Genomic DNA, 24281 nt, shown 5'->3' with positions numbered 1-24281 from the left:
CCTGTGTCTTCATTCCATCTGTGGCTTTTTTCTTTGCCACATTTATACATCTACAGCACTATGCTTTGTAAAACACTTCCATTATTCCATTTTATTTTCCCAATACCCCAGGAAGGTAGGACAGACATTATTACTCCATTTTATAGAGGAGGAAGCTTAAGCTTTAAGGGCCTAAGTGCCACCTAATTATTGATGGGTCTAGCCTTATAATTCCTACAGCACGAGCCTGAGTTAATTCAACTAAAAGTTTATTAAATACATACCACAAGCCCTGGCTTCAACACTAGAGTTCTCTGTTCCTGAAGAATTCATTGTTCCTCTCTAAGCAGAAGGTGAGAACTAACAGTCAGATCACCGAAGATAATTTTAATGATCCTTCTCAGGTCCAATTGGACTGGGATTTAAGAATGACTCCTGAAGAAGCATTTGGTTTTGAGTCAGTTGACCCCTTAGGCTTTCTAGTAACTACGCACTTCTTCACAAAGTTGATGTGAGGAAAGCACTATGTGAACCTTAAATGTAAGTGATGGTGATTATTGATTTTGATGATGATGATGAATCAGGTGCTGTTCTTGGTGCTGGAGAAAGATAAAGATGCAAGGACAACCTCCGAACCCTCCAGGAGTTTACTTAAAAGTTAGTACGAGATAGATTTAGATCTAGTCCAGAGATTCTCACTAGACCTTACAGTGTCTGCCTTATTCTCCTACGTACAAAAATTAAATCAGCATTTCTTTGAAACCTAAGCATTTTGTTTCTCTGAGTAAGCCTTCTTGAAAGTGGGTCAGAAGTTCGGAGTTCCTGCAGAAAACCCCGCCATTTCTTGTCTTTCTCAGGATGCAGGGTCCTCTGTCCTGCTCACTCTTTTTGGGGGGAAGGCCCTTTTTTACCTGGATACATCCCTTAACTTTTTTGTGCCTCAGTTTCCTCCTTTGGAAAACGAAGAATTAGATGTCCCCTCTGGTTCCTTCCCGATGTGAATTTAGGGAAGCTAGAGGACCCACATTCCATCCTCATGGAACGGGGGAGAGAGTGCGCAAACATCCACCCACCACCGAGTACCCTAGCAGGAGGGCACCCACTTTCACACTCCTACTGGAGAATAGGGATGCACCCCAGGGCACGCAATGCTGCACACTTCCCCTCCCCCTTTCCCCGGGGAACACGCAGCCATGAACTCGCAGGCAGCACACGCACCCCTATACGTTGTGCAGTGCGGGGCGGGCAGGGAATGGAGGCAGAGACGCGTGTTCTAGGCTGCTATGGGCCTCTTCCACTTCCCAATCTCGGGATTGAGGGAGAGAAGCTGGGAGAATCGCCTTTCAGGCGCTGACACTGCTCTGGGCGCCGGCCCAGGATCCTTTCGCCTCCCGCCGGCCGCTAGTCCCCCCCCAGCCCCCTCCCCAGGCCGCGCCTCCTTCCTCCGCGCCGGCGGCAGGAAGTCCCGCCTCCCCGCGGCCCGCGAGACCCTGTGACACACGCGTCGCCCAATAAGAAGAGAGCCGTGGCGGAGAGGGACCAATGGGCGGTCGAAGCGGAGGGGGCGGTCCCGGGCTGCGCTGGGCCGGAGCGGGGTTGTGCGCGCTGAGGAGGAGCCGCCGCCGCTGCCGCCGTCGCTGCCGCCGCCGCTACCGAGGCCGAGCGGAGCCGTTACCGTCCCGCCCGCCCCCGCCCCCAGCCTCCGGAGGAGTCCCGGGCCCGCCCGCCGGCGCACAGGTGAGGCCGCGGCCTGGGCCGGAGCCGGGCCGGGGCCGGGGCTAGGCCGCGGGGAAAGCCTGGGGCTCGCTTGAGCCGCGCCGCCGCTAGGACGTGGGGGCCCGCGGGGCCCGCGCCCCACGGCAGGCTCGGCGCTGGTTTAGGGCCGCTCCGGAGCCCGAGCGCCTGGGGGCGGTTCCCGGGGAAGTTGGCCGCGGGGTAGGCGGGGGCCGGGATGCTATAAGCGAGGGCGGAAGGAAGGAAGGAAGAAGGGAAGGAAGGAAGGAAGAGGGGCGGCCCCAGGGGAGGGTATGGAGAAGGTGGGGGGGGGGGGGGGGAAGGAGGTGGCCGGCCGGCCGGCCGGCGATGGTCAACCCTCAAGCGCTGCTTTCCCAGGCCAGCATCGCAGGCAAAGGGCCCCGAACCAAGATTCCTTAGGATGCCAAAGATCTTCGAGAGGGAAAACCGAGGCCCAGAACGGGGCCGGGGAAGGATGGAAACGGTCCTCTTTCCCCTTTCCCCCCTCCCCCCCAGCCGAGGCAAGCTCCTCTCCCCTAGCGGGGGCTAGCCTTCACCCTATCTCAGAACTGGAAAGGACTCAGAGGTCATGCAGTCCAGCCGCGGCCAAGAGAACAGCAAGGGCCTCTCTGTGCACCATCCCTTCCCTTCCCCGGGACCTGCGAACTCACAGTCCCTTTCCTATTCTCAGGCTCCCGTCAAACGCACACTCCTGATTGGGGTTGGCCAGGCAGCGCCAAGAGCGTCCCTTACAAGGTCCTAGTCAGAGATAGCCCGTTTGAGGGTGGAAAAGCATCTTCCTTCCTTCGCAGCAGCCCTGTGCGGGGGGGACTGCAGGAGATATGGATAACAGTTAACGTGGGCACTGTGCCTGGCTCATGGGGAGCTCTTAATCAATGCTTGTTGCCTGCCTATTAATGATGATAATAATGATAGCTAGGATTTTTGTACTGCTCTAAGGTTCTCTGTCTCTCTGGCTCTCTCCTCTCTGTTATTCTGCCTCATTTTCTCTCTCTGGCTTTCTGCCTGTCTGTTTCTTTTTCTGCCTCTCTCATTTTCTCTCTGGCTTTGTCTCTTTCTCTCTCTGACAATCTGCGTATTTCTTTTTCTCTTTCTGTCTCTGCTTGACTCTGTTTCTTTCTTTGTCAATCTGCCTTCCTCTTTCTCTGTCTTTCTGCCTCTATTTCTCTGCCTCTTTCTGATTGTCTCTGCCTCTCTCTCTCTCTCTCTCTCTCTCTCTCTCTCTCTCTCTCTTTCTCTCTGCCTGTTTGTCTGTCTGTCTCTAGCCCTGGAAGGTAGATGCTATTATAATCTTTATTTTACAGATGAGGAAAATGAGGCAATCAAGAGATTTGCCTAGAGTTACACAGTTCAGCTAGTAAATGTGTGAGGCAGGATTTCAACTCAAGTCTTTCTGAATCCAGGTGCAATGCTCAATGCTTGCTGCCTCTGTTGCCTTTTGTACTTGTATCCCCAGTGCCTGGCATGTGGTAGGCATTTAATAAAACAGTTTGCCCATGTTGCCTCATTTGATTTTCATAGCAACCCCTAGGAAGGTAGGTACTACAACTATTGTTCACATTTTATAGAGAAGAAAACTGAGGCTCCTCAATGGCCAACAATTTGCCCATAGTTGGTTACACTACTAAGTGTCAGAGGCAGAATTAGAACCCAGAATTTGGTGACTTCTAATCCAATTCTCTTTGTACTAGATATGATGGTGGTTCATATTTTCCCCTTTTACAAATAATTTCTGCAATACAATTACAGTATGTTTTATACTGAAATTGAGATATGTGAAAAGATTTGGCCAATCAGAGCTCTGAAGCCATCCAGTTCTATAGCAGTAGGAGGCAGCATGCCCTCGTGGTAATGTGTTGGATGCCTAGTCATAAAAATCTGGTTCAGATTCTGTCTCTGGTATTGTCATCCTGACCAAGTTGTGTAAACACTCCAGACCTCAGTTTCCTCATCTGTACAATGAGAAAGTTGGCCTAGATGGTTTCTAGAGGCTTTTTCAACTTTATATGTATTCATTTCACTGTGCCATGGTAAGATTTAGGAGTAGAGGGGTGGGAGGAGGAGTCTTTTGATTTTCCAAAGAAAACAACTGAGACTCAAGAGTCACAATTCAAACATAGATTCCCTAGATTCAAACCCAGGGTCTTTCCTAATAAATACCATGCTGCCTTTTGACTTTTTTATCCTTTTTTTTTTCCTATTGATAAAAGAAAAATGAACCCTGAAGGGAAGTAATGATATATATTTCTTTGTACTCTTCTTACAAAGGTTAAAGGGCACGAAATTCCTTCTTAGTGGCATTTTACCAGTTCTTTTGAAGAACTGTTAAGAGAATGTTGGCAAATTTGGGAACATGTTATGAAATTTGTGCATCTGTTTATGTCTGGCTCATCACCAGCAGGTTGGCCACAGGGTATTGAAATTTTTTTCAGTCATATCAACCTATGAAGACTATATACCGTGGTATAGAAGAGTAGTGAATTGTCTTGGGCAACCTAAAAAAAACCCAACAATGAGATCTAAGAAGTGGTATATCAATAGAGATAAATGCATTATATATACACATTTATGTATCCCTAGCAATAGAAAAAGAATGTGTGTGATTTTATTTTACAAACATGTACGCATACATTCTGTCATGTATATGAATACTTATGGAGTGCTCCTTTAAAAAAAAAAAGAAAAGAAAAAGGGAAACATCTCTACTCTTTGGCTGTTAATCAGATATTTATTGACTACCTATTATGTACAGGATACTGTACTAAATGCTTGAAAGGGAGTCATTGCTGGGACTGATACAAGCTAGTAGGTAGGACATGATTGTCTCATTATCAGCCAACACTTAACACAATGCCTTGCACATAGGTGCTTGATAAATACGTTGAATCAAACTGAATTAGTAATAATGTGCAGGTTGAATTGACTAACAGGTCAGACATGAGACAAGGCCTGAACTAGAGCAGTGGCAAGTGGAATAAAAAGGAAGGTCTAAGAAGAGACATTTCAAAAGAAGAACTGGCAAGATTTTTTGTTTGGATATTTTTGGAGTAGAGAGACTAGACCTGTGAGTTCATTGGTATGGAAACTACATCACCAGTGCTGATAACCAGATTTTCTCTTAACATAATCCTAGTGTCTGGACCACTGATAGGTTTTGACTTACCCATGGTCCTACGTTTAGTATATGTCAAACGTAGGGCTGTAATTTAGTTCCTCCTGATTCCCAGGTGGATCCTTTTTCCATTAAGCTATGCTGCCTCTCTCTGATAGGTAATAAATGCTTATTGAATTGAATTGGATATGCAGAGCAAGGGTCAGGGAGGAGTCAAAGATAGATTTGAAGTTTCAGTCTGGTTGTTGAGGCAAAGCAAATTGATAGGATTGGGGACAGATGGGAGGGGCATAGGAATTTAATTTTAGGCATCTTGAATTTGAGATGATGACCAGGCATCTACTTGGATATGTTAGCAAAGGATTATGACAATACATTCAGTTCCCTGCAATGCAGAAGGAGGGAAAGTGGACCAACATTTCCCTCACATGCTGTTTTGTGGGGGAAGCCTGTGGCTACCCTCTTTTTGCCACTAGGTGTCATGTATGCATTAGTAAATATATAAAAATCCCTTAATGCCATGTATAGAGAATGGATAAATCAAAGAAAGAAACATCTAAGGAGGAGAGAAGTTACAGTGTCGTTTAAGCAGTATAAAATGTTGAGATTGGCAAGATACTGATTAAAAAACAGACTATTATTATTTTTTATTACTATTATTTTTTGCTGTGAATACCACTTCTTATATTTGTATATTGCCTAACAATTTGTAAAAGGCTTTCAGATACACTATTTCATTATATCCTCATAGCAACCTTATGAGGTAGGGCATCTGTTGCCCATATTTGCAGATGAGGAAACTGATTTTTAGAAAAGTGACAGTATGACTTACTTGAGATAGTAGGAATAATAAATGGTAGAACTGGTAACAGACCCCAAGTTTTCTGACTCTTGATTAAATGCTTTTCCTCCTCTTTGATAGGGCCTTTCTGTTCTTGTTACCAAGTGTACCTATGTATTTTTCATCTACTTTGCCTCCTGATACTTCCACTCTAAATACTTTGGAAGAGGGAGAAAGGATAGGAGAAGTTCATCATGTGAATATCTAGGTTTTAGGATTTTATTGTTAAACAAGAAAATCAGACTAATAAATATTTATTCAGGATTTGCTATTTAATTCAAGAAATATCTATTGAAGCTCTACTGTGTTAAACGCAGTGTCCTAGGTGCTCTCAAGAGTAATGAAGGAAGAAAAATGAGATAACTTGCTACAATTGAAAGAACCCTGAGTGAACGGAATTCAAATCCAGCCTCTGCCACTGACTCATTGTGTGACCTTGATCAAGTTACTTCACTGGGCCTCATAAAACACAGCAATTGAATTGGATGTCTTCTTTGATTCTTTCTGGCTCTGAATTTGTGATGCTTTGTTTTTGTTCTCAAAGCATCTCTTTGGGGAGATCACACCTGCAAGTGATAAGTTCAGTGATGATGTAGGATTTAAATAACATCTTGAGCTCCATGAGGACAGTCTGGATCTCCACTCCCTAATTTTTAAAAATCTTCAGTGCCTAACAGTGCTTTGCACACAGTAGATATTTAATAAATGTTACTGACTTGAACAAGTGATTTTATATATAGTAAGTGAGCTATACATGACTAATTGCTGGTGGATTGTACTGAAATTGTTATACCTATTCAGAGGAAGGTTAGGGAAGGCATTCTGGAAAAACGGAATTTGAACCAACTCTTGTAGGATGAATAAGATTTGGATGGAAGTGAGAGGACATTTCAGTCAATGAAACTGAGTAAAATCACAAGTGGGCTGCTTGAGGAGGGAGAATGAGGCTCATTTGGAGCTAGAAGAGATCTTTAGAATTATACAGGAGAGGAAATTGAGGTTTAAAAAGGTAAAGTGGCTTTTATGACTCCAAATCTAGTTTCCATTGTACTCTATTAGAATGCCTCTAAGAGTGTTTAGAAATAAGACTGAAAAGATAGATCAGGGCTAGTTTGTGGACAGAGTGCTGAACATGGAGTCCGGAAGGGTTGGGTTCAAATCTCACCAGCTGTGTGACCCTGGACAAATAACTCAATTGCTGTGATATTTTTTGTTTCTTCATTTTAAAAATGAGGATAATATTTATTTCACAGGATTGTTGTGAGGATCAAATGTAATATTCTTTGTAAGATATTTTTTTGGACCTGTAAAATGCTATACAAAGTTAGCAGTTACCACTATTATTATAAAAACTGATAATTTAAATTTTATCCTTTAGATAATTGAATGAAAGTTCCATTGGAACTTTATGTAAGCTAATGAGACTATCAAATCATTGCTTTAGGTAGAATAATATTATTACTGTATATAGTGTGGTTTGGAGAGTCCACAAACAAGGAAATCTATTTGGTTTTAAGAGTAGTACAATCATGAAGCCATAAGGACCTGAGTGGGGTCTGGCAATCTCAAGGCAAAATAAAGACTGTTGTAACAGTGAAACCGGGCTTAAAAAGATTTGGACATTGACTATAGAAGAAACAAAGGTGATTCTCAGGATTTTAAGCCTTTCAGGAAGCTAGGGAAGAGTGACATCATTAGTAAGATAGGATAGGATAGTCAGATGGTAGGTGGAGAATAAGGCAAATTCTATTTTATAGAGTTGAGTCTGAGATAGTGGCAGGATGGCCAGGTGAAGATGTCCAATAGATAGTCATATATATGTGGCTAGAGTTCAAGAAAGAGTGAGATTAGAGCTGGAAATACTGATTTGGGGGCACCTCCATAAATGTTGGAGCCACGTGAGTGAGTGAATTCTCAAGAGAATTAGAGAGGAGTAGGAACAGGAGCATGAAACTTTGAGAAGTGCCCACATTTAAGGAATGGGAGAAAGAAAAGGAACCAATGCATAAATAGAAAAGTAGGGGAGAAATGAATATAATATACTATCAAGGGACACAAGGAAAGAAATTTAAAGAAGTAGATGGTGATCAGTGGTATGTTGCAGAGGAGAGAGTTCAAGGAGATTATAGATGAAGAAGAGGCTATTTGAAAAGACAGGAGGTTAGTGATGGCTATGAAGGGAATTTACAGAGTTTGTAAGAGATGGGTACCTGTTTAAAGAAAAAGTATGAAATGAAGAATTGTAGGCAGTGATGGTATAACTTGAGAAATTAACAAAAGAAAGGAGTTAGTACAATAGCTAGAGGAGATAAAAGTAAAAATAAAAAACAAAAATATTTTAAGTTGTCATGATTTGGGCATTAGATGTTGGGCAACTCACTGTTTTCCTATAATATGTATATCTGGGACAGATAGTACAAATGGACAACTTGGACCTAGGATTAAATAGGAGGAAATTGGGCTGAATTGCCTTCAGAAAATTGTAAAACCCTTTTAGTGACTCCAAGTTTCTCCTAGAAACAAAAACCTATCATTTAAATAATCTTTATTTTACCAGTGTTTTTGTATGGCACAAGCCATCAAATAAGATTTCTGAAGAATTTAAAATGGCTATCACACAGAGGGCTCTGGAAAGGTATTTGGTAAATGTGAGCAGGGTGCAGGATGTAAACAATGAGGAATTTAGAAGAAGAGGGAAAAAAATGTCATTAAGAAGTAACAATTGGAAAAGAAGATGGATTGGATATGTGCAAAGGTGAATCATGACAAATGGATAGCTACAGTGCTCACCCTAACTTCAGGAAGGATGGATTCCCTGTGGCAGATTTATAGGAAGACATTGACAAAAGTTGAGTAGGATGAATTAATTGTGTTCTGTATCACTGAAATGAATCTTTGTGTCAGTGAGATCACAGTTTTGAGTTTCTCAGGGTATTAAAATAGAGGATTTACAAGCAAAGGGGAAGATGCCTGCCAATAATAATAATAAACATTTTTAAAGTGCATTAAGGTTTGAAAATTGCTTTACAAACATCTCATTTTATCCTCACAACATCCTTGAGAGAGGTAGGCTATTATTTTTATTTTACAGATGAGAAAATTGAGGCAGGTAGAGGTTAATTAATTTGCCCAAGGTCACATAGATTAGTAAGTGTCTGATGCTGGATTTGGTCTCTTGACTCCACTGAACCACTAAGATGCCTTAATAGAGAGGGAGAATTCTTCCACAATTTCCAAGGTAATCATAGATGAAGTTAATATAAATATATATTATACATATATAATATATATATATCTATATATAATGATATATAACATAAATCTTTTCCTTCCTGAAGCAAAGAATAACAGTTTTCATATTTGGAGTTTGAATACATTTGATGTAGGGTAGGAGAGCCTAGGTCCTTTAATTTTTTCTACTTTTTTAATACATCTTTTGGATTTTCTTTTCCTTCTGAACCACAGTTCAGGTGCCACTTTGTACACTGGATTTTTTTTTTTTGATCCCCTCATTAGAATGTAAATTTTTTGAGGGTAAGGGCTTTCATTTTTTTGTTTTTATATCTTTAGTGCCTAAAAGTGCTTTGTACATGGTGCTTATTAAGTGATTACTGATTTGAGAATAAATTTTACTACATTGGAATGGGTATAAATTGATATAAAAAAAGAAAAGATTTGAGCATAGCTTGAGCACAAACTAAATTCCATTTAAAAAATATCTTGGAACATCAGTAACCCCTCCTAGGAAGTCTCCCTAAGTTAGACTTCTAACATATTGCCTTAGTCTGGTTTTCTTTCCTTTCCAGCCATTATTTGAGTATCTAAATAAATCTGTTTTATTCCACCCTTTGTGAACCATTTTTTGTATTAGACTTCTGTTATTGTTATATATTCCTGCCCTAGATACTTTTTATGATTAAATAATATCTAAATTTTTCCTTTAGTCCATATTATCTATTAGTTTATTTACGTACTGTTGTGTGAATGTCTTAGGACCCAGCAAATTGCAGACACCAGGTCTCAATGGTGCCTAAAATTTTCAACAAAATCTTATTAAATCTTATATAAAAAATATAGTAATTAGAAGTAATACTTTGTTCTTCCAGTTTATATACATTTAAGTTTTATTATTATTTGAAAGGAAAGCTTCAGCATTAGGACAGCAACATTTGTTGGGACTGGAGAGAGGGAGAACAATTGAGGTAGGGGATTTCTCATTCACTCAAGTTTTGACTTTGCTCTTTCCAGAATGAAAAGGAGTTGGCCACTAGCTCAAAAAACATAATGGATATTTGTGCTCTGGTGTCTCTGAATCTTTTCAAAGGTTCCTTATGACTTTTTGGTGGTGCTTGAGCAGCCCTAATTTGACTCTTGAGTCAGTATGCATTTATTTACTGCCTACTTTATGGAACATGCATGCTCCAATACATGCAATGAGTACTCAGACAGCTCTCTAAGGAACTTGCTCTACCTAATGATTCTAACACAATCCAATTCACCAAACATTAAAGAAACACTCAATTTTTTCCCCTAAGTATTGTCCTAGATAACAGAAATCAGACATAAAATCAAAATGAACTGTATTCATAGACTTTACATTTAGATGAATTTTAATGTAAGGTTAGAAATCAATTCTTTGTAAGAATTGAAAAATGGAATTCCTCAGTTTTTCAGCTGGCTTGTAAATCCAAGGCAGATGGGTCAAGCTTCAATCACATTTTTGTGCTTATTATCCATTTTATTCAATATCATATACATTGTGAAAAAGAACCCAGTAACCTTTCCCATCATTTCCCAAACTCTCCTTCGCATCTTGTTTCAACATTCAAATACTCTATTACTTTATACATAGAAGCTTTGTCAAAATTTGTCTTTTTGTATTCCCCAATTGTTGAAAACTATTAAATATTTATTATTTTAAAGACACTGAGTTCCTTGCTCTTAAGGGACTTTAATAGACAGCATTCAGAAGTGTAAATAAATTTTAGGAGAAAAAGAACATTTACAACTAGGAAGAGGGATGGGCAATCAAAAGAGAACAGGCTTTACTTAGTAAGTGGTATATGAGCCCAGCATGAAAAGAAGTCAGAAATTTTAAGAGGTAAAGGTGAGGAGGGAATACATTTCAGTCTTGGTGAGAGAGGGAGAAGGGGCAATATGTATGCAGAGTCATGGAGACAGGAAATAGAATGTGAAATTTGGAAAGCAGGTAGTAGGTTGCTTATGTGAAGGGAAAAAATTTAAATCTAGAAAGGTATATAGGAGCTGGTAGAGGCAGGGGGTTAAGTTCCAAAGTGTAGATTTTATCTTAGAGGCAATAGGGAATCATTGAAGATTTTGAGTGTCATGTTTAATTCTGTTCCTTAGAATATAAATTTGGCAGCTTTGAGGAGGAGTGAATTTGAGAGTAGGGGTATCAATTAGATGGCTGTTGTAATAATCTTGATGGATGTGAGAGATGTTGTTTAGGTAGATTCAGTATAACTAAGAGATGAGAAAAGGGACAAAGTCAAAGAAAAGTCCAAAGTTGTGAACTAAGAAGGCAGGTCCCAGGACTGAGTCATCTTTGGTGGACAATGCAACTGCTGGAGATGATGATCATGGAATTTAAAATTTTTTCTTCAAATATTTTTTCAATTAAAAATCTTATTTTCTACTTCTTCCCCCTTCATCTCTCCCTTTAGAAAAAAGAAAGAAAGAAAGAAAGAAAAACAAAGCAAGCAAAATAAATTCCATTGGCCATGTCCAAAAAAAAAAAATGTCTCAGTCTATGTCCTGCGTTCATCCCCTCAAGCAATAAGATGCTTCCTCATGTCTTCCAGAGTCATGATTGGTCATCATATTGATGATCATGGGATTTAGAGTTCAAACCTTAAAGATCAACAAGTCCAACTCCTTTATTTTATAGATGAGGAAACTGAAGCCCAGAGAGATTGCTGAAATATTTTGCCCAAGGTACATGAGTTAACACTCATGTAGAGAGTTGGAATCTGAAAACCAGGCCCTCTGACCTCACATCTAGCTTTTTTTTTTCCTCTCCCTTATTTAAACTAACAAAGGGGACTGAATAGGAGCTATTAGGCAAGAAGAAAGAGAACCAAGAGGCTTTCGTGAAAGGCAAGGGAGAACAAGTATCCAGGAGGAAAGGCAGTGTTCAGAAAATCAGAGGTTTAGTAAAATGGGAATTGAGAGGAACTTTTGGGTTTAGCACTGAAGACATCATTGTATCTTTCAGAAAATAATTTCAGCCAGATTGCTAGGCAACTGAAAAATGAGCTGGTAGAGAAGGAAACAGAGGCACTGGTGTAGCTGACTTCCTAGGAGAGAACAGTGAAAGGAGAAGGTGAGGGCAGGGCCAGTGCAGCTGAAGGATCTCAAAAGGGCTGTTTTTGCCATGTTGGGCCTGGAGTCAGGAGAACCTGAGTTCAAACACGACCTCACATACATGCTGTGTGACCTTGGGCAAATCACTTCACCTCTGTTTAACTCGTTTTCCTCAGCTGTTAAATGGGGATAATAATTGCACCTACCTTTGAGGGTTGTTATGAGAATCAAATGAATTATTTGTATAACACTTAGCACAGTGCCTGGCATGTAGTCGGTGCTTAATGAATGCTTGTTCCCTTTCCCTTTTACCCCCCCTCAATGGATAAGGAGATTGAAGATGAAAGACAATGAAGGCATTATTGAGAGAACAAGATCGAAGAAGAAAAAGGGGATGGGATCAAGGGCACAAGTAGAGAGGTTGATCTTGACAGGAAGGACCACCTCTTCCCCAGAGTTTGAAGCAAAGCAGGTGAGAATGGGGGATGATATAGAGGGATTTCAAGGTGTGGAGAAGGGGAGACAGCTCACAATGGTCGGCTTCTTGTTTCCTCTGTGAAGTAATAATAATAATAGCTAGCATTTGTATAGTGCTTTATGGTTTACAAAGCGCTTCACAAATATTGTCTCGTTTTATCCTCAAAACAACCTACCTGGGAGGTAGGTGCTATTATTATCCCCATTTTACAGATGAGGAGAGTCAGACAGAGGCCAAGTGACTTGTCCAGGGTCACATGGCTAATAAGAGTGTGAGGCCAGATTTGAACTCAGGTCTTCCTGACTCCAGGTCCAGTGTTCTATCCACTGAATCACCTATCTGCTTAGTAGGAATGAAGTGGGAGGTGAGATCAAAGCTCAAAAGCTCATAGATCCTCTGCTGAGAATGAAAGGATAGGGATCACTGTAGGAAAGAAGAGTTTAGAATAGTCACCATGGGGAATAGCATCAGTAAGGGAAGAATAAAAGGTTTGCTGAGTAGCAGTGAGGACCCATTGAGATTAAATCCCATCAGTTTGTAGTGGACCTAATCTGGATGATTGTGTGACTTTGTCTAGCAGATTTTAGCAGCACTGGAATGTCCTCATGGAGAATCTTGATGGAGGGGAGGGCGGTTAGTTTAGTTTTAGCATTTGGTTTCCTTATCTTTACTTCTTTAGTTGATCCAGCTCTATGGCTGTGCCACTTTGACTGAAATACTTTTCCCAGATCTTCATATTTCCCTAATTGTGCTCATATACTTACTTTTACTTCACTAAATCCTGTTGCATAACTTTATCAGTTAACACTTTGCTAACATAAGTTAACACTTAGATGTTCAGTATGTTCATCACTGGGGAAGATAGTGTCTAAGTGATACATGGTCCTTATCCTTAAAGTGCTTCCCTTATTTCTAGGATCCTGCAGTTTTTGAGAGAGGTGAGAGTCAAGACCCATTCATACTTATTTGGCTTGATTGTGTAATCATCTTATTAAGGCTGCCTGGTACAATGTAAAGATTGCTGTATTTAGGAATCAAGGGACCTGGTTCATGTCCTGGCTTTGCTACTGAACTAACTACTTAAATGACTCTGGACAAGTCACTGAACTCTCTGGACTTTAGTTTTCTGTGAAAGGATGGTATGAGTCTAGAGAATCTTTATGGTCCTTTCTAATGCTAAATCTATGATCTTGTATTCCACTTGAAGTCAATACAATGGACTTTTTTTCTTCTTGTAATAAGAACTCTTCTCAAATATTAAAAAAGACTGATCTGATTTAAGTGAGTAGGAGCATATATTTCTGTTAATTCTGAAAAGGGGATTTTTTTTCCTTTGTATTTTTGAAAAACTAAAAATTCAGTTAATTCTTAATGAAAAGTGCCTTAAAAAAAAAAAAGAGAGAGAGAGAATAAGACTTTTTAATGTATTGTGGAGAAATGCCTTGGGTAAATCAAGTGCTTACTTTTTTGGAAGTATTGTTTTCTAAACCACTAATTTTTATTTGGGTTGTATGTGGGAATTTTTATTTGTTTTTTAAAACAATAGGTCTCTCTATCTTGCCCAGGTTGGAAGTCAGGGCCTAGTCAGCAGTTTGGTTCTACTCTGATTGGCTGTTTCTGACCTGGGCCAATTCATTCTTTCTCAGTCAAAGCAACAAGCATTTATTAATTGCTTACTGTGTGTTAGGCATTGTTCTAAACATTGGGAAACAAAAACAGAAAAGTAGACCTGCTGTCAAGAAGGAAAAGGTAGCATACAAACAAGACACTTAAAGAACAAATTTGAGATAATCTTAGAAGGCAATAGGGTTAGGGACATCTAGGAAAGGCTTCTTGGAAAAGATGAGATTTTAGCTGAGACTTGAAGAAACTTGAGGAATCTATGAATTAAAATTGACCAGGCAGGGGAGATAGCCAGTAAAAAAATGCCTAGAGTCCTATGAAAAAATGGATAACTGGGAGGATGGTGGTACCTGTGACAGTAGTAGAAGGGATAGAAGTAAAGAGAATGAGTTCTGTTTGGGGGCATGTTGACTTTAAGATGTCTATGGGATATCCATTTCAAGATAGCTAGTAGGAAATTGGAGATTACAGATTAAAGATCAGGAGAGACATTAGAATTAGATAAATAGTCCTGAGAACCACCTGTATAGAGATGATAGTTAAATCTGGAAGTTGATGAAATCACCAAATCAAATAATAGTAAGAAGAGGGCCTGGAAAGGGCCTTGGGGATAAGAGGGGGTGGGGGTAGTCATCATCTGTAACCTGAATAAAGATACTGTAAAGAATATTGAAAAATAATGGTCAGACAAATAAGAAAAGAAGCTGGAGAGAAAGTGTTTTAAAAATCTAGAGAAAAGAGGATGTTAAAAAAAAAAAAAAAGAATGTAATTGACAATGTCAAAGGCTGTAGAGAAATCAAGAATGATACGGTTTGAGAAAAAGCCATTAGATTTGGCAGTTAAAATCTTTGAGAGGGAAGAATCAAGGTGGTGGAATAGTAGGAAGAAGTACAAGCAAGCTCCTTCTCACAAAACTTCTCTTAACAGATCTAGATAGGGAAATCTAGAAAAAAATGGTGATTCATTTGTCTAGTGCAGGTCTGTACAGGGCAACAGACAGGAAGGTTTGGGGATACAGGGAATGTGCATACTAGCTCAAGGAGAGGCCATGCATCAGGAGAAGAGGAAATCCTAGATATGTACTGGGGTATTCCCAAAGCCATGCCAGGGAACTTTGATGGAGGCAGATGCAAGCTTTGCCTCTGCTTTGTATTTGCAAACAGGGAAACTTTGTCACTTACTACCTAATTTTAAGTAACATCAAGAGCTAATTGTGTACATAGATGATGTTCTCAGGAAGCCTTGAGCCTGAGACTTAGGAAGTCTTAGTGTATTTAAAAAAGAGGGAGTTCTGAAACCAGCAACAGCAGTGTGGCTCAAGCCTCAGGATTTTATTTCTAGCATCTAGCCTAGCCTACAGAAGAATAAACAGCCCAAAGGGAAATCTACAGTTCTTCTACTCTGAACCAGCAAAGCTTTTTCAGCTTTTTTACAGACCTAAATCCAGCTCAGAAACCTGAAGTACTCAGATCAGGAGGAAGAGGAATCAATCAGACTTTGCCCTGGATCAGACTATTTTGAGAGCACTGAAAGTTTGCTCCAATCCTTAACTACTTGAGATCCTGAAATAACACAATAGTCAATACCCCAAGAAACCCTCCAGAAGTGCTGCAGAGCCAAGTTCTAAGCTGAAGTCCAAAGTAAGGAAGTATGCTGGAAAAATGAGCAAAATAAAAAAATAATTCCACCATAATGAGTTATTATGGTGAGAAGGAAGTTTGATTCAAATTCAGAAGAAGAGAATAATTCCACTACATCTGTGAGATAAAGTCTCAGTGAAAAACATAGCTTAGACATAAACTCAATTGGAATGTTTGTGAGAGACAAAGGAAAAAGCTGTTTTGTTTTGTTTTTTGTTTTTTTGTTTTTTTGTTTTTTTGAGTTAAATTTTCTTACAAATAGAATGAAAGCACTTGAAGAAAAAATTGGAACAAAAATGAGAGGTGTGTGAAAAAGACTTAGGAAGGAAATGAACAACTTAGAACAAGAGGTATTAAACTTTGCCCAGAAAATGAACTCCCTGAAAATTAGAATGGACCAAATAGAAGCCAGTGAATCAATGAGGCAATAAGAAATGGGGGGGGGGGGGGACAAAAACTTGAAAGACCCCCCCCCCCAAATAAATCTAAGTTATAGTTAAAATAGACCAAGGGGGGGAGGGGAGAATCAGTGAACTTTATGAATGTCAAGACCCAGAAAAAGACCTCATTTCAAGAAATCTTAAAAGAGAACTCCATAGATCTTTTAGAATCAGAGGTCAAAGTAGAAATAGAAAAAAATCAAACTCTTAAAAGAAACTCCAAAATGAAAACTCTCAGGAATCTCATCACCAAAATTCAGTGTTTCCAGGTAAAAGAAAATACACTTCAAGCAGTTAGAAAGAAAGAATTCAAAAACTAAGGCATCACAGCCCAAAGATTATTCATGACTTTATAGTCATAGTATTATAAAGTAGTAAAATTTTTAATTCTTATTTTTAAAGTACTATATATTTAGTACATAAAGGAAAAGAAAGTTTCAAAATTAGTATGGACTTACAGCTAAGACTTATATACCCAGCAAAACTGAATATAATGCTAAATGGGAGGAAATGGATTTGTAATGAAATAGAGGATTTTTAAGCATTCCTAATGAAAAGACCAGAGCTGTGCAGAAACTATGAAGTTCATTTGCAGCAAAGAACCATTAAAAGCTAAACATTAATAAACAGTGGCAAAGGACTAAACAGAGATAAACTACTTACATTTAAATATGGGGAAATGTATTTCTTCTGAACACTAACATCAGGTGTTATAGAGGTAAGCCAATTGGACAAAAGCCTGGTAATAGTTCAGTTATGGCTTGATCTGAAGAGAAGAATGGAAAGAAGAGAGCGAAATATACATGGGAGAGGGAAAGGAAGGAAGGGAAGAAAAGAAAAATTACTTCACATAATCAGGGTATGCAAATAGACATCTGTACAAATTATGAGGAGGGATTAAGGGAACTGTTGACACTTGACTCGCTCTGATCTGAACTGGTGAAAAGAAGGAAGAAACACACACACATACACACACACACAGAATTTTATATAGAAAACTTTATCAACAGAGAAGTAGGAGAAGGGGAGAAGGATTTTAGAGAGAGGGCATATTAAGGATTAGTCCTAAACAAAACAAATTAGGAACATACAGGAATAATTTTAGCTTTTTTTAGGATAGCAAAGAATGAAAATGTGAGGAAATGCTCATATATTGGGGGATGGGTAAATATATTGTGGTAAATAAATGTGATGGAATATTTTTGTGCTGACCTGTTTATCAGCATAATAATAAACCAACTAGGATTCCAGAAGACTAATGATGAAACATGCTACCTACCTCTTGATTGAGAGGTGAAGGACTCAGTGCAGAATGAGAAATTGTTTTTTGGACCTAGCCAATGTGGAAATTTGTTTTTATTGGCTATACATGTTTGTAGTGGGGTTTTGTCTGGGTTGGGGAAAGTGAGAAGGCAGATTATGATTCATTAAATAAAATGTTTTTTAAAAAGAGATCATTGAAAATTTTGGAGAGGTTACTTTCATTTGAATAATGAGTTTATAGGCATTACTGAAGAGCTAAGAAAAGAATGAGAGGGACAAAGTGAAAACACTGATTGTAGACAGGTTCTTCAGGAATTTAGCTATAAAGGAAGAGATAACTGATGGGATTCCCTCCTTTTCTGGGAGCTCACCATATTAATATTGAACTTAACTCTGGATTCTTGAAGAAGGCTTTGCTATTGCAAAAAGAGCTGACTGGTGCCAGAAAGGCTTCGAATATGGAGTGGTGTCTGGTCTTTTGCTTACTAAATAAGAAAGTCCTCATTGCTAGAGATTTGGCTATGGGATGATAAATTTTTTTGACCATTGTAATTCATGAAAATGTCTACTAAGATTAGGAATCGGGATCAGGTATGGAGAGGTTGGGGGGAGTGGAACAGGGAAGAAGATTGTGATCTATGTCAGTTGGGAGAGTACATATTGAAATATGTCTCCTTTAGTTAAGTATACATGATAGTGTCAGGTTGTTCCCGTCTTAAGACATTAATGAAGAATAAGTCAAATAAAATAAAAATGTTCCTTATTTTACATAGGCTTCAGAGTTCAGCTAATCTAGGAATTTAGTCAATTAGTCAACAAACATTTATTAAATCTTTACTATGGATGAGGCACAAAGAAAAGAAAAAAATGTGGTCCCTACTTTGAAGGAATTTGTATTCTAATGGAGACAAAATATATGCAACTATACAGTGAAACTATATTTTATTGTGTAAATGGAAGGTAAATGAGAGGTATTTCAGAGAGAAGGCACTTAGTAATACTGAAGGGACTAGGAAAGGCCACTCACAGAAGGTAGAAAGGTAGAAAATTTGCCAAAAACAATCCTAAAGATAGTATTGGTGTGATATGGGCCACACGGTCATGAAGAGTCAGGGGCAATTGAACAAGAAATCCATAAAATGAAGTTACAAAAAATGGCATTTTTAAAATGTTTTATTTAAAGATTGTTTTAGACTTCAGAAAAAAATACTCTTCAGCAACTGATGAAAAGGCTGTGAAGAATTCCTAAATTCTGGGATTTTTAGCCCAGCAAACAGTAGTCTCACTACACGATTAGAGTTAGGATTTTGCTAAGATCTAGAACCTTAAGATTGTATAAGATTGTAGATTTTGAGTTTTATAGAAAGAAACCTTGACAGCATGGTCATACAATTAAACAAGTAAAATTTGGATGTAGATCTTTCAACACTTCTCCATTTTCTTCACTCTTGTGGTGGTTGGCAATTTATACAATATGTGCCTCACCAATAGCCTTGTGAGTTAGGCAGGATTATCATTTCTCTTCTTGCATGTGAGCAATCAGGGATGTTAGATAACTTGCCTATGGTCACACAACCAATACCAGAACCAGGAGGGACTCAGACCCATGTCTTCTAAGTCCAACAGTTTTTCCACTGCAGTGAATCATAAGTTCTCTCAAGTCTAGCTCTCAAGTTGTCATTGAGATAAACATCTATTCCGGGGGTCCATTCAGCCCCTAAAAGGCCATTCTTGGTCCTTTCTGTTCCTTGGTCCTTGGTTCTTCTATTCTGTTCCTCCAGTCTAACCTACTTTGCTATATACTAGCAAGTTGTGATTTCATAGATTTAATGATTATAAAGGACTTCAGGGGCTTGTCTAGATTACCTCTAGTGACTGGTCCAAGGACATCCAAGTTGTAAATGTCAGGGCAGGAGCAGAAATTAGATCCTCTGACTCGAGAGTCATCATTTGTATGCCATGTTCTCAATTCATATCCTTTTATTTAGTAAGGGCTACATTCTCAACACTGGTATTTACTGATTTGTGAGAAAGGTAAATCACAACCTCTGTAAGTTTGTCTTTATATGTAAAATTGTTTTACTAATTGCTTGTGTACCTAGCCTCTAATCCTGTACATAAAGGGTTTACAAACTTTAAAGTACTATATTAATGCCATAGGATTTATAGGTAGAAAGGGACTTCAGGGTCATCTAATCTACATATCTCTCCTTCCTTTTAATGGGTGAGGAAACTAAGCCCTAGAGAGATTAAGTGATTTGCCCAAGCTTGTATAGGTAGTCATCAGTAATCATTAAGCGCCTTCTGTGTGCCAGAGACTGGGAGTACAGATGCAAAGTGAAAACAGTCTTTGTCCTCAGTGAGTTTATAGTTTAGTGAGGGGAGAAAATATTTACATATGTGGGTTATTATATACAAAATAGAATGTGCTTTTTCAGGGAATGTAGTTATTAACTGGGCACAAGGGAAATCAGGAAAGCTTCCTGTAAAAGAGGGCAATTGAGTCAAGCCTTGAATGAAACTAGGGTTTCTCATCACAAGGTACAGCAAATAACAAGGCAGGAGATGATGTCTTGGGTATGTGGGACAACAGGAAGGGCATTCTACCTGGAACATAAGGTGCATGGAAGGCCGTAATGTACATAAGGCTAGAAAGTTTTGGTTAGGGCCAGGCTGCAAAGTATTTTAAATACTGATGTATATTTATGTATTGTCCTATATGTTAAAGGAAGCCACCACAGTTTACTAAATAGGGTTTTAATTGGTCAGATTTGTACTTTAGGAAAATCATTTGGTAGTTGTGTGAAAGATGGATTGAAATGGGAAAAAACTTGAGACAGCTAAGTAGGGGAAAGATGATGAGAGCTTGAAATAGAAGGATAGTTGTGTAATTGTAGAGAAGGAGAAAGACAGAAGAGATAATGTAGACAGACATAACAAAATTTGGCAAATGAATGCACATGTTGGAGGAATAGGATGAGGGGTCAAGGACTGTAAACTTCAGACACCAGTCCTTTTTCCTCTTTGTTGTTATTTTGAGGTCTAACTTTAGTTCACACTTCTTCTAGAAGTCTGTTACCATTTGTTATGTAGGAATTTACACACACACACACACACACACACACACACACACACACACACACCCTCTCCTTCATGGGACACGGAAATAGCTTCAGTGAATCAAACTGGACATTATAATGATATTTATTCAAATATTCTTTATTCTCAGATCCTGAGCACAGCCTGAAATTGAGGGACTTAACAAATACTTCATGAGTGGTAGACTTCCTTGAACCAGATGAATCTTTAATCACATTTTATCATTGTGTCTTTAAGGAATATCTGGTCCAGATTCCAAAGAATTACTTTTTAAATAAATATTTGGAAGACTAATTTTTTGGTAAATTGGTCTATGTTACATTTCAAATGTTTGCTTACTTGGTGTAGTCTTAATTTCTGCAATATCATCAGTAAAACTAATTTTCCTTACATTTTGTTTGTTTGATAATAGCCAGAATATATTCTTTAAGCCCGATATTGGGGAACTTTTTTTTTATGACACATCTATTCACTTTGACACAGTTTTGCTTCCAAATGACAGTCTTTGATAATGCCTCCAAACATTCCTTTACAGAGTTCTGTGGAAAGGCTTGTGGGAGAGTTGGTTCATTTCTTCCTGTTTTTTTTTTTTTTAAGAACTGAAATGCAGTTGTTGGAAACATTGCAGTTTAGACAATATCAGCCTTTCTTTCTGTAATTCTAACAGTGACATCTTTGGCTAAGAGGTGGATGTGATGAGCTCCACAGCTGGGGCTAATTTTAATTAGCTGGAAGCTTCCTCAGGATTTCTTTTCATTCTGGATCGGTTTCCAACACATTCTTTTATAATGGCTTTCCAAGATATTAGAAATTCTTTTCATTTTATTATAATTTTCACTGGAGCTTTTTGTAAAGTATTTTCCCGGGTAGGCAGATAATTTTTTAATTAATTTTAATTAATGTTTGAACTAAGGTTTCCTAATCATTGCTACTTTTTAGTAAGAGAGAATGTTATATATATACATGTGTGTGTGTGTATTTTTTTTTTTTTTAAGAGAGAATGTGTTTGAATCTTGCAGGGCTTTGTATATTACATAGTCTCTATCCTGGTGTGGATCTTCTCTTAGTATTGTAATGGAATGATTTCTTGCAAAGCCAAGGATCTGGGAAAAAGTAATGATGCTCACGATAAAATTCTGAACAGGCCCTTTTTGTGAGTAAGAAGGGGCATTAGTAACATTGACTTTATTTGGGGGGGGAGGGCAAGAGAATTCTATCTTATGTTTTCCCTTCTGTATCACATAGATATTTTGTCAGGTTCGATACCCCCTTGTGAAAACCCCCTCAACTAACTATCTTTGATTTAATCCAAGTCCTAAGAAATTGGCTTAGACACATAGACACATAGAGCTGAAGTGACTTGCTCAGAAGCATTTGAACCCAGTTCTTAGTAAACCCTGCACAATTCTACTCTGCCAGATGTCCTCTGTTATGTCTTACCACTACCTAAGAGAAATCCAGCCTCTGGTAGTTATTATCTATGGAACCCTGGGCATGCCATTTCACCTGTGTTTGCCTTAGTTTCCTCCGTAGTAAAATGGAAACAATAACAGCACCTCCCTCATTTCATGGCATGTTGAGAGGATCAAATGAGTAATCATGTACAGCTCTAAGCATTCTGCCCAACATAGTTGGGACTATAAATGCTAGCTATTATAGTATTATTAATTCTGTTAGTACTCCTCATCTGTTAGCACCATGGTCTAGTGGAAAGGATGCTTAATTCAGAGCTTGAAGACTTGGTTTGTTTCTTGGCTTTGCCTGGGAAGTTTTCTGGTCTTCATCATAATGTTGCTTATGTTTCCTTAGGAAAGCTAACTTTGCCTTTCTAGGGATTTTTTTTCCTTTTTTTTGGCCGGGAATAGGAGAATTTAATCTGTGATTTCATTGGTGTAAGGAACTCTATGTGTTAAAATTCCCTCTTCTAAAGCAGACCAGCAGGTTTTGTACAATTTAATTCTTTTAGAAAGTTGCTCAGCTAGAGCCTTAATTGATCAAAGATGGACAGAAGCAGCTACACCCAGAGAAAGAACACTGGGAAATGAATATAAACTGCTTGCATTTTTGTTTTTCTTCCCGGGTTATTTATACCTTCTGAATTCAATTCTCCCTGTACAGCAAGAAAACTGTCCGGTTCTGCACAAATATATTGTATCCAGGATATACTGTAACCTATTCAACATGTAAAGGACTGTTTGCCATGTGGAGGGAGGGAGGGGAAAAATCGGAACAGAAATGAATGCAAGGGATAATGCTGTAAAAAATTACCCTGGCATGCGTTCTATCAATAAAAAGATATTAAAATTAAAAAAAATAAAATAAAATAAAATCCCATCTTCAACAAAAAAAAAAAAAAAAAAAAGAAAAAGAAAAGAAAAGAAAGTTGCTCAGCTAATTGGGAAATTGGATGACTTGTCCAGAGTTGTACAACTGCATGTGGCAGGCAGGACTGTCCCTTATGTCTTCCTTATTAGAAACTGCTTCTTTCCACTGCACAGCCCTGCATCTCCTCCACTGATAATTCTCTTAAAATAAGGAGGTTACCCTTGATGATCTCCAAGGACTTTCACATCTCATAGTTTAGGAGTCTTAAATCAGTTTGCTAAATCCATTATCCTTTTTTGACTTAAAAGGTTCTTGAACTCTGCAGCATTTGCCCATATACGTTTCTTAGGTCACTTCCCTGGTGTTTCACAATCTGTTTTCTACTGCTTCTCATCCTTTTTTTATCTGACTACTTTTCTTAGTCTCCTTTGCATGGGTTTATTTGAGAGTTTAGTTCTAAGTCCTTGTGGTGATCTTCTCTCATCATCCCCTATGGATTCAGTTATCACTATGAAAATTACTTACAAATTTGCATATCCAGTCACTGCCTGCTGAATATACACCTAGATTCCTCAGACATTTCAAACTCAACATGTCTAAAATGAAACTCATTCTCTTTCCTAAAACCTATTTCTCTTCCTACCATCTATTTCTGTCAAAGGCATCACTATTGCCTCAGTTTCTCACATTTATAACTTCAGAGTTATATTAAAGTTATTTTAAACTTATCCCCCTTCCTCACCCGTCATAGTTATTTAGTTGCCAATTCTTGGCAATTCTTTCTCCACGACATCTCTCACACCCTTTTCATTCTCTCTCCTTACCCACTCAAATATTACTTTAGTTTAGGTCCTTAATTACTCTCTTGCCTGGACTATTTTAATAGCCTTTTAATTGGTCTCTCTACATATTATTGCCAAATTAATTTTCCTAAATCACAAGTCTGATCGTGTCACTTTCTTACCCAGGAAGTAGTAGTGGCTTCTTGTTGCCTCTGGGATAAAATACAGTCTCTTCTCTTTGGTGTTTAAAGCTCTTAATAATCTGAATCCAAGAAGAAAGCATTAGGGATAGAATCATTAAATAAAGAGAAATTAGAGAAAGTGAATGATTGAGGACTCTGTCCTCTAGGCAAGACAGTATGCATAGGATTAAAAGTAAAGGGATTGTAAATTAAGGCTGTGAAGGGCTCGAAGAGAATAGGGATACAGCTCAATCAGAGACTGGATTAGAGTAGCAGCAAGTGACGGATGTTAACTAAATATTGTCAGTGTAAAATGAGAAAAGAGAGTTCCTTGCAAATGAGCTCTTATTTTCTCAGGAAAGCATGAGGCAAGGTTTAATACAAGGAAAACTTGAATCAGTGAATAAGCATTTATTTAGCCCTTAATATCTTCTAGT

General features: G+C 38.7%; 1 protein-coding gene across 3 annotated transcripts in view; it reads left to right on the top strand.

Moving 5' to 3' along the window:
* Nucleotides 1–1573: 1573 nt before the first annotated feature.
* Nucleotides 1574–24281, top strand: part of ELAVL1 (ELAV like RNA binding protein 1) — a 69412-nt gene continuing 46704 nt past the window's right edge. Inside the window, exons 1-2 of one of the 3 annotated variants that reach the window (XM_051972456.1) lie at nucleotides 1574–1716; nucleotides 12342–12483. In XM_051972456.1, coding sequence (XP_051828416.1) covers nucleotides 12352–12483 — 132 coding nt within the window. In that variant the 5' untranslated portion in view covers nucleotides 1574–1716; nucleotides 12342–12351. The remainder of the gene's footprint in view (nucleotides 1717–12341; nucleotides 12484–24281) is intronic. The other 2 variants (XM_051972457.1, XM_051972458.1) reach the window with 2 other exon arrangements.

Source organism: Antechinus flavipes, chromosome 1 (genome assembly GCF_016432865.1).
Source record: "Antechinus flavipes isolate AdamAnt ecotype Samford, QLD, Australia chromosome 1, AdamAnt_v2, whole genome shotgun sequence".
Classification (NCBI taxonomy): Eukaryota; Metazoa; Chordata; class Mammalia; order Dasyuromorphia; family Dasyuridae; genus Antechinus; species Antechinus flavipes.
The sequence above is the reverse complement of the archived record's forward strand: the minus strand, read 5'-3'. Positions and strand labels throughout refer to the sequence as shown.